The sequence below is a fragment of the Mizuhopecten yessoensis genome, unplaced genomic scaffold (genome assembly GCF_002113885.1).
Source record: "Mizuhopecten yessoensis strain PY_sf001 unplaced genomic scaffold, ASM211388v2 scaffold3621, whole genome shotgun sequence".
NCBI lineage: Eukaryota > Metazoa > Mollusca > Bivalvia > Pectinida > Pectinidae > Mizuhopecten > Mizuhopecten yessoensis.
In genome coordinates, this window is record NW_018405136.1 from 531,711 (window position 1) to 546,666 (window position 14,956).

General features: G+C 35.0%; 1 protein-coding gene across 1 annotated transcript in view; it reads right to left on the reverse strand.

Annotated features, from left to right (window-relative positions):
- LOC110447797 overlaps positions 1–12,835 on the reverse strand; it is a 25,616-nt gene extending 12,781 nt beyond the window's left edge. The window contains exons 1-3 of the mRNA XM_021493718.1: positions 12,659–12,835; positions 9,477–9,556; positions 2,585–2,650 (exon numbers count right to left, since the gene is read on the reverse strand). Coding sequence (XP_021349393.1) covers positions 2,585–2,650; positions 9,477–9,556; positions 12,659–12,830 — 318 coding nt within the window. The 5' untranslated portion in view covers positions 12,831–12,835. The remainder of the gene's footprint in view (positions 1–2,584; positions 2,651–9,476; positions 9,557–12,658) is intronic.
- Between the last annotated feature and the right edge of the window lie 2,121 nt (positions 12,836–14,956).

The window sequence follows — 14,956 nt, forward strand, 5'->3', positions numbered from 1 at the left end:
ACTACAAAAAATGACAGAAAAACAGCCATACCTTGTTTTATTAAATATGAAATAACAACATCAATCTTTACTTTTCTGGAAAGAATAATAAAGTTAAATCAGACCAGTAAGTTGTTACCAATCTAGGGTCTATTATTACCTGATACATTTTATTTTAACTGTTAACTGCTGATAAAAACAATCTTTTAACCCTTTAAGATATTTCAGATTGTGAGCAATTACAGAGTGATATCTGTGGAGTGTTCATTATTGGTGCAAAAATTGGAAAATAAAATTGAAAGTAAAAAGCCCTCCATATTAATTTCATCAAGAAGAAAATTGAAAAAAAAGATAAATATTGTTGGTTAACATTTCTACGGGCTTTTTACCTATAAGTATGATAAAGCCTGTGACATTAACCCTTTTATTCTTAATGTATCTTAGCCAGCTTATGGGTCATTGAGTTGACAAATTGGCGAAAATATAAAAAAAAAAAATGCTACAAAAATAATATAATTTTTAATTACTAAAGTTTGACCTCTGATAAAACCGGAGGTTAACACTGTACCAAAAGCAAGAAGATTTTTCAAGGCGTCCATTTTAAAATTACATCAGATTATAGCTGTCCACCTGGACCCTCCCTTTCAATCCTGTTTAGCACTTAGAATTCAGAGCTATGAGTATATCATATTTTTTTAATCCTTACCCATCTTCCTCTTTGCTATAATTGCTGTCTGTCGTCTGTGTTGGGTTTATCATTATAATTTTTCTGTTTATTTTTGTTTCAAATAGCAGTAGCCAACCATGAGAGAGTAAAAGGTTTAGAAGAGGACAACACCAGTACAAGGGATCAGATGTAGATAACCAGGACATGGGTGCTGGGGAAACCATTGTGCTATCCTCAAGATGAGCAAGGTGGTGGAACAGGCGACCTCTAGAGTGACCCTCACCAGGCTAGATAATGAAGTCACCCCTGTTGAGGTGTTTAATTGTCCTGATGTTCAACCCCGCCCTTCGACAACCGCAAATCGTGTTCTATATCGGTTTCACACTAGGGAGCTCCATACGGCTAGTTAGTTGAACGATCTCGGGATGAACGTTTCTAATGCAGTGAAACATAATATCCATACTAAAATTATGGATATAAATATTCGGACAGATGTTTCAACTATCTACATATTTATTGAAATTATTTGGTATTTAATTGACCAGGTGTTGTGGCTTCTGTCTGTACATGCATGGCGTTAATGCATCAGGTACAGCTTTAACCTCCAACGTTGGTACCAGATCAGCTAGTAGCATACACAACACATTTTACAATGGAACTCGTTCCAGACCTTTATGTTTTTATTAATAATTCGTAATGGCAACCATAAAAATGATAAATTGTAACCAAAATGCCCCCCATTATAATATGTTATAAACTCTGCTTTTAGGTAAGGAGCTGCAAACACTCTTCTAGAAAAGAAAATTTCAAGGCGGGGGAAATGTCAGATTTACTGAAACTAGGTTAAACTCCAATTATCAATGTAGTTCCCAAAAATCTTTACCAGTGCCTTTCTGATAGATCATCGATTGATGAGTAAGTTTCAGGGTTTCGGTCAGGTTTTCTGTTGTCCTACCAAGGCCTTCTTTGCGCATAGTGTATGTAGAATAGGTTGTTTCGTGCGCTTTACAAATGTGTTATTCTTAGTAAATATGGCGATTATAAGTATACGTCGAAATAATTCAATATATTTTATTAAGAGTGGCCTATTTTCAAAGAGCAGATATGGTAAGCTCTAAATAAACACTTTTGATAGCTGTTTATTTATATGGTTTTCCGAAACTAAAAATATTTCATATCGCGTGATCAAGGGGGTGGGGGTGGGGTGGGGTGGGGATTTCGTTCACTTTACAATTGTGCTATTCTTAGTATATATGGCGATTATAAGTAAACGTCGAATTAATTCAATATATTTTATTAAATGTAAATTTCTCAATAGCCAGTAATGCTGATAACAATTTTACCGAACAAACACGGGAGAGCTATAGAATATTTTATCCTTTAGATTTTTACATAGTTGCAAATGATGCTTTAACTCTTATTCAATACAGCTATCACTTTGTGATGTCTTAATGAGACATCAAATAAGCATTACGACGAAATGCTTATCGAATAGGAATATTTAGCTTATTATTTAATGTTTTTACCAAATACTTTGTTTTACTTGAGGTAGGGACTGATCTGACATTAACATAAGGTGTACAGTCCGAGTAAGGGCATGTTTCACACCGCTTGCAATTATTACATTAAGATCTACACTTCTATTTGAGTTATCTACAGCGAGTAAGAAGTTATGGGCCAAGACGGACGATAGAGAAGCTGGTGACAATAGAATATGTCTGAATTTGGTTTTAAGCGCAGTGCAAGATTAATTATGTAAACATATTGGCTAGCCTTGGATTTAGAAAATTCCAAACGTAATTTATTTCATTTTGTCTTAGGTAGATGGTCATACAATAATTGCCTTGCCTTATTCCTACACATGTTTCTTTTTTCATCCATATAATTATATAGCAACATAAACAGACAACAAATAATGAAAGAACAAAAAAAACATACCTCTATTCTTTTAAGGTTTGTTACTCCACCATGGTATCCACCAAATTCTGCTTTCATCATGTCCATCTATCAAATATGAAATAACAACATCAATCTTTACTTTTCTGGAAAGAATAATAAAGTTAAATCAGACCAGTTAGCTGGTACAATCTAGGGTCTATTATAACTTGATATTTTTAAGTACTAAAGTTTGATCTCTGATAAAACCGGAGGTTAACACTGTACCAAAATCTTTGGATTTAAGAAAACCACGAAATATAATCCCAACGAAATGTTAAGCACACAAAATTTAAACTAAACGAAAATATGAAATAAACTATTACTTTAATTACAAAACGTGCTGTATTTACATTTAGACACAAGTCATGATAAACGGTGTAATTATCGTCACACACACAAGCGTTATATTTGTAACACAGTTACATTGCTCTTTGTATGTAAGCTATAGAGCATGACGGATTTGACGGACTTGACCGATACCCATCGAGTGAGATTATCTCGCCCAGTCTTACCTGTACCTCGCAAGCTGTATAGAAAAACAAACAAAAAACAAACTAAATATTCCCCTTTTAAAAATAATCAAATATTCTATTCAACGAAAAGGGGGAATAATGTAAATAAAGCAGTCGTCGTCAGTTGTTTACGACAATAACGTTAACTTTGGATCGATTTCCGGCACCATGCCCCAATTTTAAACTTTTTTCAACGGAGACACGGGGAAATAAACTTCTATTGCAATCGACAAACTATTGCTTAAATGATTTAAACACAAGTGTTCCTTCTTGAGTAATGTTTACATTAAAATCGGCATGATTTTCTCACACGATGTGTTAAGGTTACCGTGAATATTTATTATATGAATGCTCGTTTTCTTATCAGAATTTGTGTTATAAAATGTCAGTAGCCCTAATTATTTCCATTGTATATAACTATTAACTACCACACATATGTTTGTTTAGACTAAATTATATGACCATCGAGCGATGGTGGATCTATTGTTTTCCCCTGACTGGGGTGAAATGAGGTGTGAAAATTTCACCTGGAGTTGACAAGTAATCACCTCGGGCGATGTCTCAAAACAAAAACAACGAAATTTAACCCCAACGAAAATTTATGCTTTTCAGTATTCATATTCTAGTAGCAATTATTTTATTGGGTGTTTTATTAAACAATTTCAATGCCCCAGAAGGTTTTTAAGGCGTACGTTAAAAACGCTGTTATTTATTATATTCGTTTATTTGTACGAACTTGCGTACACTTACTCTAGTATTAATATTTATTTTGATTAGGTTTTTGTTGCAAAGTAGTATTGATCGGATCATTGAGATAGTTAAAGGGTTTTGACATAAAGATTTGACGGGTAAAACGGATAGTAAGTCGACTTTCCGTCTGTTAGACGATTATACATTGACTTGTTGGGTTTTATATTTACGAACCTTGTTTATGTGGCCAAAGCTACCAATATGTTGTACCATTTCATGTGCCCTATTTTACACAAAAAAGCACTGCATTGGAACGGATTGTTCGTGACATGTTATCTTGACCCTTACCTGGATGACTCTCAGTTTCCTCCTCTATATATTCTATTTCCTAGTTTGCTCCTCTATATAGAAGATGGAGAGGATATTCTGTTCCCAAGTTTCTTATCCTATCAGGAGGAGAGGGATATCCTTATTCCTAGTTTCCTCCTCTATATAAAAGAGGTGGATATCCTGTTTACCAGTTTCCTCCCCTATAAAGAGAAGGGGGATACCCTATTCCATAGTTTCCTCCTTTATATAAATGCGGGGTAGGGTATCCTGTTCCCACAGTTTCTTCTATATAACGGTGGGGGTGGGGGGATATCCTTTTTTCCTAGGTTCCTCATCTAAATAGAGGAGAGGAGGCTATCCTGTACCATAGTTTCCTCCTCTATATCAAAGAGGGGAGGGGGAGGATATCCTGTTTCCAAGTTTCCTCCTCTTTACAAATGAGTGGGGGATGATATCATGGTTCACTGTTTGCACCTCTTTATATCGAGGAGGGGGATATCATAGTCCCCAGTCCTCCTTTATAGGGGATAACATCCTGTTCCCTAGTTTCCTCCTCTATATAAAGGAGGGGGATATCCTGTTTCCCAGTTTCCTACTCTTTTTATAGGAGTGGAGAGCATATCCTGTTCTCCAGTTTCCTTCTCTATAAAGAGAAGAAAACAGGAGAAGTTTCCGAAGTTTCCTTCTTTATATATATTAGAGGGGTAGTATATAACCTTGTTTCCTCCTTTATATTGAGGAGGGGGGGGGGAGGGGGGCTATCCTGTTCCCACGTTTCCTCTTCCATATATGAGCTTCCCGATAAAAAAACGGATAGAACATAATATTGTCTTTCCAAATTAAAAGTAACAAAGAAAATATTCAAAATTACGGAAGGCGTTCACAGAATATATCGTAATAGATTCCCCATTGACAACAGCAAGTCAAAATCAAGAAAAAAATAAAATAAAAAAATGGTGACCTTCGACCAAACAGAGAGAGTTTTAAGATTCCTTTTTTCTCTAATAACACGACAAAACGTTAGCCTAGTTCAATATTTACATTCTATATTTTGCATGAAAATTATATATAAATAGTTTTTGAGTTTTGGTTGATTCAGATTTTTAACGATGTGGCGACATGGTGGTCATATTGGCCTTTGACTTAGTTGAAAATGTGTCAATTACGTCTTCTGTCCAATTCATATACCATGTCAAAAAAGCTTTGACATACATTTTGCCGTTTAGAAGACATTTTTAGGACAAATTTCTGCGAAAGTATTTAATCATAAAGCATATTTTCACAGTAAAACAATGAGGCTTTTAGGAATTTCCTACACCTGGAGAAAAATCGACATTTTCTGACGTCTGTACATTAAATCTCGTGCCGCGGCCATTTCATTCTTAAACAATTGATCTGGTTATTCTGTTTATTTCCGCATCATTCCAAACGCTCACAATACCTGTGGTGATTACGGGCTGCGTTCCGTTACCATATTTCTAACAGTTATAACACCTGTTGAAGTTGGATTATATTTTCATTATGAAATAAGGACAAAGTTAATGGTCTACACTGTCTACAGTATTGACAAAGAGTTTCAAGACTTGCTTTATCATTAGCAGGTCTGCTATGTTTCTTCTTCTGACAATTGAATTGCATGATAGTTCGGTACATGTACACTACAACAAACAAACAAGTTGAATAAATCCCATAAAACCCCCATCTAAAACAATGAGATAATATCAACTTTACTTTATCGGAAAAATGCTGGGGAAATGGAAATTCCAAATTGTACAAACAGAGTGGCTGTAGGATAAGGCCAAAATAGTTATTTGGCAATACTACTGAAAGCATGTTCTTCCCTGAAACTAAGAGATGGGTAACTGTTGGGAGACATTCTCCTGTTATCGGGATTCAAATAGCGGAGCGGACCTTCCAGGAGGCAGGGCACAGAGGCAAACTTAAGCAAACCCTTCATTGGAATATAAACATGGATATCTACCATATATGGTTGAAAACACCCAGATGGTGGATTTTCAAAATGGAACAGATGATGATGCTACATTAATGTAACAACCAACGTTTCTGAGATCTAGTCAAAATGAATATATGTATTGTAATACCTGTAAATGAGCGAGATCGGGTTATCTCATTGGAGGGCTCATATAGTGTAACATAATCCAAATCTACAGAATTTCAGCCCGAGACTGCGATAATTCAATCTCGTTCAGTTTCAATTATTTTTTCTCGCATCTTTTAGCTGGACAAAAATACTCAAATTTGCTATTCTAGTCTACAAGTATCCCATCAAGGGCCTCAAATAAATATGGCCTTTTCACTACGTTTAAATACCTCCGCGTGAACAATGAAGTCTGTCTTTAGGGGAAAAAAACATATTTCACAGTGCATCAGAACATCAAAACAGAATTTAACAAAAGAGCGTAGAGAACATGACACGCCATTCCCCAACTTTGTTTTAAAGAGCACATTTATTTATTTGTTTTTGTGAATAGTCAATTTGCAAACTACTCACAAACCCAGTAACTGTTGGAGTTTTATAAGTTTGCATTGGAGATGCATGTACTAAAGATAATAATGTACCTCGCCCCATTTCCGAGGAAGAATCTGAAAGTAACTGTAGACTAGCTCTTGGATTAATGAAAGCATAATTCTATCGTACCTTCAAGATGTTAAGTTCATATTCATACCAAGTACTATTTGAATCAACTGAATATTCTTATAACAAACCTCTGCACAAACCTTCACAGAGTATAGACCTTAATCTTCAGACGCAAGAAGTTGACGAGAACTATATATACTTTAGTACCTCTGACGGCGTTATCTATAAAATTTGCATGTAAATAGAAGGACTGACATACAAGCTACATTCAGCACAGTTCCTAATAACTGCATTGTACAGAGGGGATGGCGCTGTTATAAAATCTAAAAAAAAAGTGCTATAAAAATTGCATTTCACTTTAAACAAATGCATTAAAAAACAAATATACGTTTAGATTTAAAATTTGTCCTTCAGACGAATTTTTTGAATGGAATATAAAAAAAATATCTTCGGTAATATGTTGAATTAATTTTGTAATAGCAAAATTTTAGTTGAAAAATGTTTTAAGGGAATTTGTTGTGAATGTTTAATAATCTTTCCCGTAAAGGTTTTATGTAAAACATTTACAAATGATTAGTTTTACCGCATTGCAAGTCAATTCAGACAGCTTTGTGGTCACAATAGTATACTACCAAGGTTCCCAAACAGTAGGTATTGAATTTACATGTAGCAAGGTTTTATTGCATTCACATCTATTATCACGATATCATGACACGTTAATTGGTTAATAGTTACTGAAGATATTGAGCGGACACAAGAGTTGAAAGGCGTACGGAAGGACGAGCGGACGGATTATATACCATAATATGACCCTCCGAGACGAGCTTATACAACATGCACCAGTGTATCACTTACATTAGCGCGCGGATGAATATTACGTTGTACGAAAAATTAGCAAATCTACAATGGTACCAGACGGATCGGACGAGAAAGAACAGGAGATCCAAGAGGGATCTTGGCGCCCACGGTACCATCGCCATTAGTTCTGTGTCAGTTTGATCTGTTCTCTTCTTTTGTCTTATGTTTTTGATCAGTTTGCCCGTTCATCGTCTTAGGCAGTCTTTTGATCAACCACCAAAGTAAACATGGACAACTAAGGACTAAGGGAAATCTACATATCAAATTTGAGAAAGACTTCTCCAGCATATTCTTACAAATAGCTATAACACACATAAACTGCAACAAGAGTTCCGCCTGTTCGTATCGCGGTTTTCATATCAGTCCAAAATCTGATATGCATAACTAATACCAAGAGGAGCTCTTATGTGAAATTCGAGGAAGACCCCTAGACCCCTTCAATACTTTTTAGCAACATTGAAAATAACCATCTTCCTGCCATCTTGATTTTTCAGTCATCCCGAAAATTCGAAATTCTGAACAGAAATTTGAGGGGTCTTTCTCAAATTTCATATGAAGGTTCCCCATGTGAAATTTGAGAAAGACCCATCCAGTATCTTCTGAAAATAGCACTAACAAATTAAAAAACTTTCAAATTGAAGATGGCTGCTTGTCAGGCAGCTTTGTGTTTCCCTTCAGTCCTAAAATTCTATATTCGTAACTTAGGAAACGTTCATGTCAAATTTGAGAAAGATCCCTGCAGTAATTTCTGGGAAAAAGGCGCTAAAAACATGAACTCTCAAATTCAGGATGGCTGGTTGTCGGTCATCTAGGTTAAGTTACCAGTCCCAAAAAGCGATATGCATAGCAAGAAACAAAAGGGAAATCTTCATGTGAAATTTAAGAAAAATCCCTTCAGTAATTTTGGCCATTTGGGTTAGTGATCAATCCCCCAAAACGATATACATAACAAGGGACCATCGGAAACCTTCACGTAAAATTGATGAAAGATCCCCCAATTACTTCCTGAGAAACAGCGCTAACAATCCTGAACACTCAAATTAAAGATGATTGGCTGTCCGCCAGCTTTGTTTTGTAATCAGTCAAAACAATACGCATAACAGGAAACCAAAGGAAACCTTCATGTGAAATTTGAAGTCTCAAATTCAAGATGGCTGGCTCTCGATTATTTTGGTTTAGTTATCAGTGCCAAAAAACGATATGCATAACTAGGGACCAAGGGGATCCTCATTTGAAACTTGAAAAACAAATAATCAAATTAAAAAAGTCGAAGGTGGGCTAAAACTCTAGCCACTGGGTATCACGATGGATATTTCAGTCTGAGGTAATCGAACAGTTATTATTATTGCTTTTAGGATCTGTGTCCGCTTGTTCTGTTTTGGTTTTTGTATACACGGTACTATTGCTTCACACACATGACGATATATATAACAAAAAGTAAGGATAGAAGATCACACACGTGATACATATATAAAAAGTAGGACAGAAGATGTACTACGAGAACAAATACAAAAAAATAAAATAAAATAAAAAAATGTACTAAAAGACTGATCCCCTCCCTCAGAGATGATCGGCTTGGTTTTCATCATGACAATGTCATAATAACAATACATCAATTGTAATAGAAATAAGCATATCCCAACAATTGTTTGCAATGAGTGGAATGGATGTTCATTTGTTTGATGTGAACCAAAAGAAGAAAAAAATCTGAAGAAAGTTTATCAGCACTTCATTCAATCGTATTATTATAACGGCACATTATAATGTGACAACTCACATTACGAACGTACATTACGAACGTTGATGTGAAATATGAACCAAATGCATAACATCACTAAAGCCAATTGTATCTTTGTGTTAGGCATTCTTCTTCATTTCAATGATAGAATAATAAGACACTTACAGGTGAAGTAGGTTCCATTGTCATGCTTTTCAAGTACTCAGGTTTTCTTAAATCTTCCGAAATACACCTTGATGTAGGCACTGAAAACACAAAGTAATAAATCAGTCTCTGTATGTTAGGTGGAAAAAAACATACTATGAAACACACCGGAAAAAACAAGACTTGGTATTAGAAAAATATTATTCTGTTTTTGTATGGGCGTGAGGGAAAAAGCACTTGTATTGTCCCCCGAGGCATTAACTATTGTAATAGAGGGACAATAAAAGTGCTCTTTCCCGAAATACCCATAAAATAACTGTTTTATAATACCAACAACCAACAACAACATTATCCCGACAGGTTGTTTTGCAAACGATGAACGTCTGCTTCGTCGGGGTCTCGGAAACGCTTACGGACTTTATCGTATTGTATACGATGGAAGTAGAGATGTTCCGAAGGAACATGACAAACGCTATGTCCAATCAGAATGAACGACGCCAACAATTTCGCGAACATTTAAATGCAGGTTAAATAGCTCATTCAAGGTAAATAGCTCTAATGACTATTTATCTGGTGAATAGTTTCTTGAAAGAGGTTATTTTGAATAGCATTTATATTTTTACCTTTAAAAAGTGTAAAAAAAGAGAGAGCTATAATTAATAGTTTTATTGTTTAGATGAGCCAATTTTTTTTTGTCACGAGGCAACATATATTACTGTTAGAGCAGATACTTTTTATTTATTGATCAATTGTTCTATCTACTTACTATTATATATATCTAATATATACATTTGATTGGTGGGATGGGCTTGGAGGAGAAGATTTCTTTCCGAAGTTTTAAGTTTGACGAATTTAAGTAGCATTTCACGACACTAAAGTTCATGATAAAAATGTATCCAAATACAGGTGGATAGCTACATGGTCTCTGTCATAAAAATGTAATTTAGATGCCCAGGGAACCGAACTTCGAATCAGAAGCTCATTGCGTCTTTTATTAATTTCTCAGATATGGCTCAATTAATACTTCCTCGTGAAACTTTATTGAAGTATGGCAATTCTTTGTATAAACTAATTATAAGGAAGTTGATTGCTTTCTAATGTTGGCGATTACCGCGACTCACATTTCAGCTATAGGACCTTGGATAGAAGTGATACTATGTTTTTTATTTTTTTTTGGGAAATGGGTTATGAGGGTAGTGTGTAATAAGGGGGTGTTTATTTCAACATGGACGATTCATAGGTTAACTATTACACCGTTGATGGTGTTCTGCGCACAATGCGATGATTTAAGAGCAATAGACCAGTGTGGATATCTGAAGGCCGAACAGAAGGACTGAATAAGGCCAATGGAGACAATAAAAACTATTTAAACCTAAACCGTATAAGTTTCTCTAACTTCCTTTACCAGATGTAACTATTTTAATACGATTAGTGGATAAGGTATTTAAGTTCACCATGATAAAAAGAAATATTTCAGTTTGTTACTATTCAGAGAATAAACAACAGAAAACCGATACAGACCCTCATGATATACGTGAGTAAGATGTTATCGGACTCACTTAAATGTGAAAGCCATTTGACGGGGATTCTATATAGCACACAAACAACCCGGCTGGCTTTCCACGTTTGAAAGGACTGTAATTAAATACACGAAACGAATGCCCTTGACATGTCGGAGTTATTGTAAGATGTTTCCACGAAGCAAGTTTCGTATCCGGAACAGGGTTGTGTGTCAACATGGTCGATAATGAATAAGACTAATTGTTTAAAGCTCAACCGTCAAAAAGTCTTAGCTTATAACATAGATTTTAGAGCAGTTACATTGCTTTTACATTACATTAATTAATTTTTCTATCTTCCTATTTTATATATGTATATATGATACACTGTTGAGAGCCACAGTATGCATATTACTTACTCTAATATTATTCAAGCTGTTGCGACACGATGCACATGGTTGTGTTGTTAACTTAGCGAATTAAAGCTCAATCAATTTTGCAGCATAACCTGTACGTTATGACGTAAAAGGTGATCCTATTAAGACACCAATTTAATCAATTATAACATATGAATGAAACTATGGCTATCGGGATGGATAGATGAACTGTTCGACGGATGGATGGAAGCGGTTTTCATAATTTCAAAAATAATCGAATTTTCGTTTGTTATGGGCGAGTATAAATGCAAAGTGGCTCACCTACGGGTGGCCGTTGAATTTATTATTGATCGTCCATATTACTTAATAATATTTTTTGATGAAATTGCGGCCCATAAAACCGCCAATGCAAATGAATCAAAATACCTGTTCTACTGTATAATCTAATGTATAAGTTATTTTAGATATACATGTACATATTTAATAATGTAGTAACAGTTCAAATATACCAATTATTACAATGAAATGCATTAAATAAAACTGAATAAACAACATTAATTGAAAGGAAGGCGTCAGAGGGGTGGTGGAGGGTGCGTTTTTGTCAATATTTACAAAAATCAGTCTGTGCACTGTTGCTGATCCCTGACGAAGGTGAAGTTCAAGTGCGCTCCACTCAACCGTGACCACTAAGTTGACCAATCAGCGTTGACTGTTCACGTGATGTACGCGTGGTCAATATGTGTCTGGCGTAAGTGGAGCCGCTTGTGTAACCGAGGATAAATTTAATTAGAAATTCAAATAAAAATAAGTCTTATAAGTAAGACTTTGCATTTTTCTTCCTCATTTCCTCCTTCTTCTGACGACTCACTTAGGGTCAACATATACTAAATAACTACAAACATCAAATATGGCATATGTTATAATTGCCTCCTGCTGTTTCCTCCGTTCATCAAAATCTATAAATATATAACTCCAAACAACGAAATGCCGTAAATGGCTCACCTACGGATGGCCGTTGAATTTATAATTGATCGTCCATATTACTTAATAATATTTTTTGATGAAATTGCGGCCCATAAAACCGCCACAAATCTACGATGAGAAAATTATATTTTAAAACGTTATTTTTCCATCGGAGATGCCGCTGGGCCTCTTGTTAACAAATTTGATTTTTGTTAAACACTGCTCTGCTTTATACAAATGAGGACTTGACTCCAGAATGTGATGACTTATTTACATATGCTGATAGTCTTAGATAAAAAAAAATTACATACATAATCATAGATTATACCGGAATTTTCAAATAGTAAATGTCAACACTACTTACAGTTAGCGTCCGTTTCGTCCATGTCGTTTGAAGCTGTTAAGTGATAATTCCGACAGTCGTCTGAAATGACCTCACGGTAGTTAACGACAAACTCACATGCGAAAGAACAGACCCTTTTATAGCATGGAGTTGTCACATGACAGCAATTGGTCGAGGATTTTATACAGCACATGCGCAACCCCGCTTGCTGCCCACGTTTACTTCATATGTGGAAAATCCCAAGAAGAAAGGACTGTTCACGGAATTCACGGAACGACTGCCCTTGACATGTCCGAGCTATTTTAAGATGATTTTACAAAGCACATTGTGTACCCGGAACACAGTTTTGGGACAACATGATCGCTAATGAATAAGACATTTTTTAAGCTCAACCATCAAAAAGTCCTATCTTATAACATAGATTCAAGAGCAGTTACATTTTATTTATTAATCTGTGTTTCTTTCTATTTACTATTAATCATATGTTTATAATATAAATCTGGTTGGGTGGGGAAGGGGGGTGGGGGTGGGTTCGTGGAGGAGAAGATCTGTTTGTGCAGAATGAAGTTTGTTGGATGTATTTCAGTAATATATGGATATTACAGCTTTCCAAGACACCTAAAATTCCAGTTAATATATATCTATCGGTGAATAGCATAGTATACTGTGGTTTCAATGTTAGGAAATAACAGGTTTATTGTAACATATTGATTTAATTGTGGTATCACGTACTGATTATGAAAAGTAAATATTCAGTCTACTCTTTTTATAACGCTGTGCTAGATATCGTATTGATGCCGAAAACCATAGTTCATTTTACATGTGCCTGTATTATGATAAACATTGAAAACAATAACAATCAGTAGCAGTTTGTTAAAATGTATAACCTACGTGGATTTTCTTATAAAAGAAACGACTTGTGCTACAAAGACTGCATTCTTACTCTATTGAATAAAATAAAGGTTTATCGTTCACACTCCTTCGTCTAATATAAATCTTTTTCAATGCAAATCTTAACGATTTGCCTCAAAAACCTTGTCTCACAAACTATCTACGGTTTTTCCATGACAAACCGACCCAGCTATGTGTACACTATTAATAGCCAAGCATTGGTTGATATCATCGCTATAAATAGTATCAAAACTTCCTGTTTCTGAATTAGACTGTTTTTTGGTGTTTGTATACACTAACGTAAGTGTAAAATGGATTTTTTTTGTGATATTTAATTTAAACAGGTGTAGGAGTGTTTTGCAGTCTGCTCTTCAATAAGAAACTCCTATGAAATATGTCATACTTTCAACCACACATTGATTAATACACCAATGGCTGTTTAGCGGGAGAGTTAGGAGTTCATATCAATTAACAAAAGAGTGATACATTGATTTATTTGTATTGCGAATGTTTTACCTCCTACAAGGAATCTAACGGTTGGGTTTAATACTTTTATAACAATGTTAAAAACACCATGACCGTTCGCCATCACAGACAAATCTGAGGTTCCCTTAGCATTAAATGCATTGTTTGATTATATTGCGAAGTAACATATTTTGTTTCTATATATTCAGACATTAAGTGTTGATGCCGTGTATCAATGTATAATGTGACGCACTGTTTACAATATGTATTTATTACATATACTTATCTATTTGTTCAGTGTACAGAACGTGCGTGTAACGGTTCGATAACTCGAATTGATATTGGAGAGAATGATACCTGTAAAATAGCACATACATGTATATGATTGATAATGATAAAACAATGCACAAAAAGAATCACTTGGAAATGATTATAATGAGTATATTAAATATGTGGGAGTGCTTGTAGAACAAACACGTTGTGTTACATTAACTGTAGCATTAGTCGAATGGCTTTAATTGTACAACACTTTAATAATATCTTTTGTCAACAGTTCGAAAAAAATCCTTCTTAACTTACCCAATGCTCTATAGTTGAGAATCGCTGACGCCTTCATCGTGGAAAAATAAAAATTGATAGTGTTTTGACTTTGATTTATGCATAGCCAGTCTCCTGTTAAATGTTTCCTCGCTATGAATGCCAATGCAAATAAGAATTACTTCGGTTGTCAAAAAACAACCGTTCTTCTCGATATCTATGCCTGCCTTTCCAAACAAGAAGAATACGTTTTATAGCGACAATGGGTTGGTGTCTACTCTTCGATAAGAAACCCCAGTGAGAAGTTTTCCATACTTTTAACAAACATCCATGTTTATTAATTAATATCGATGCTTGAATCTAATTGTGTACTAATTTGTAAACATGTATTAAATAATTGCAGCTGCTATCCAGATTGTCCAAATT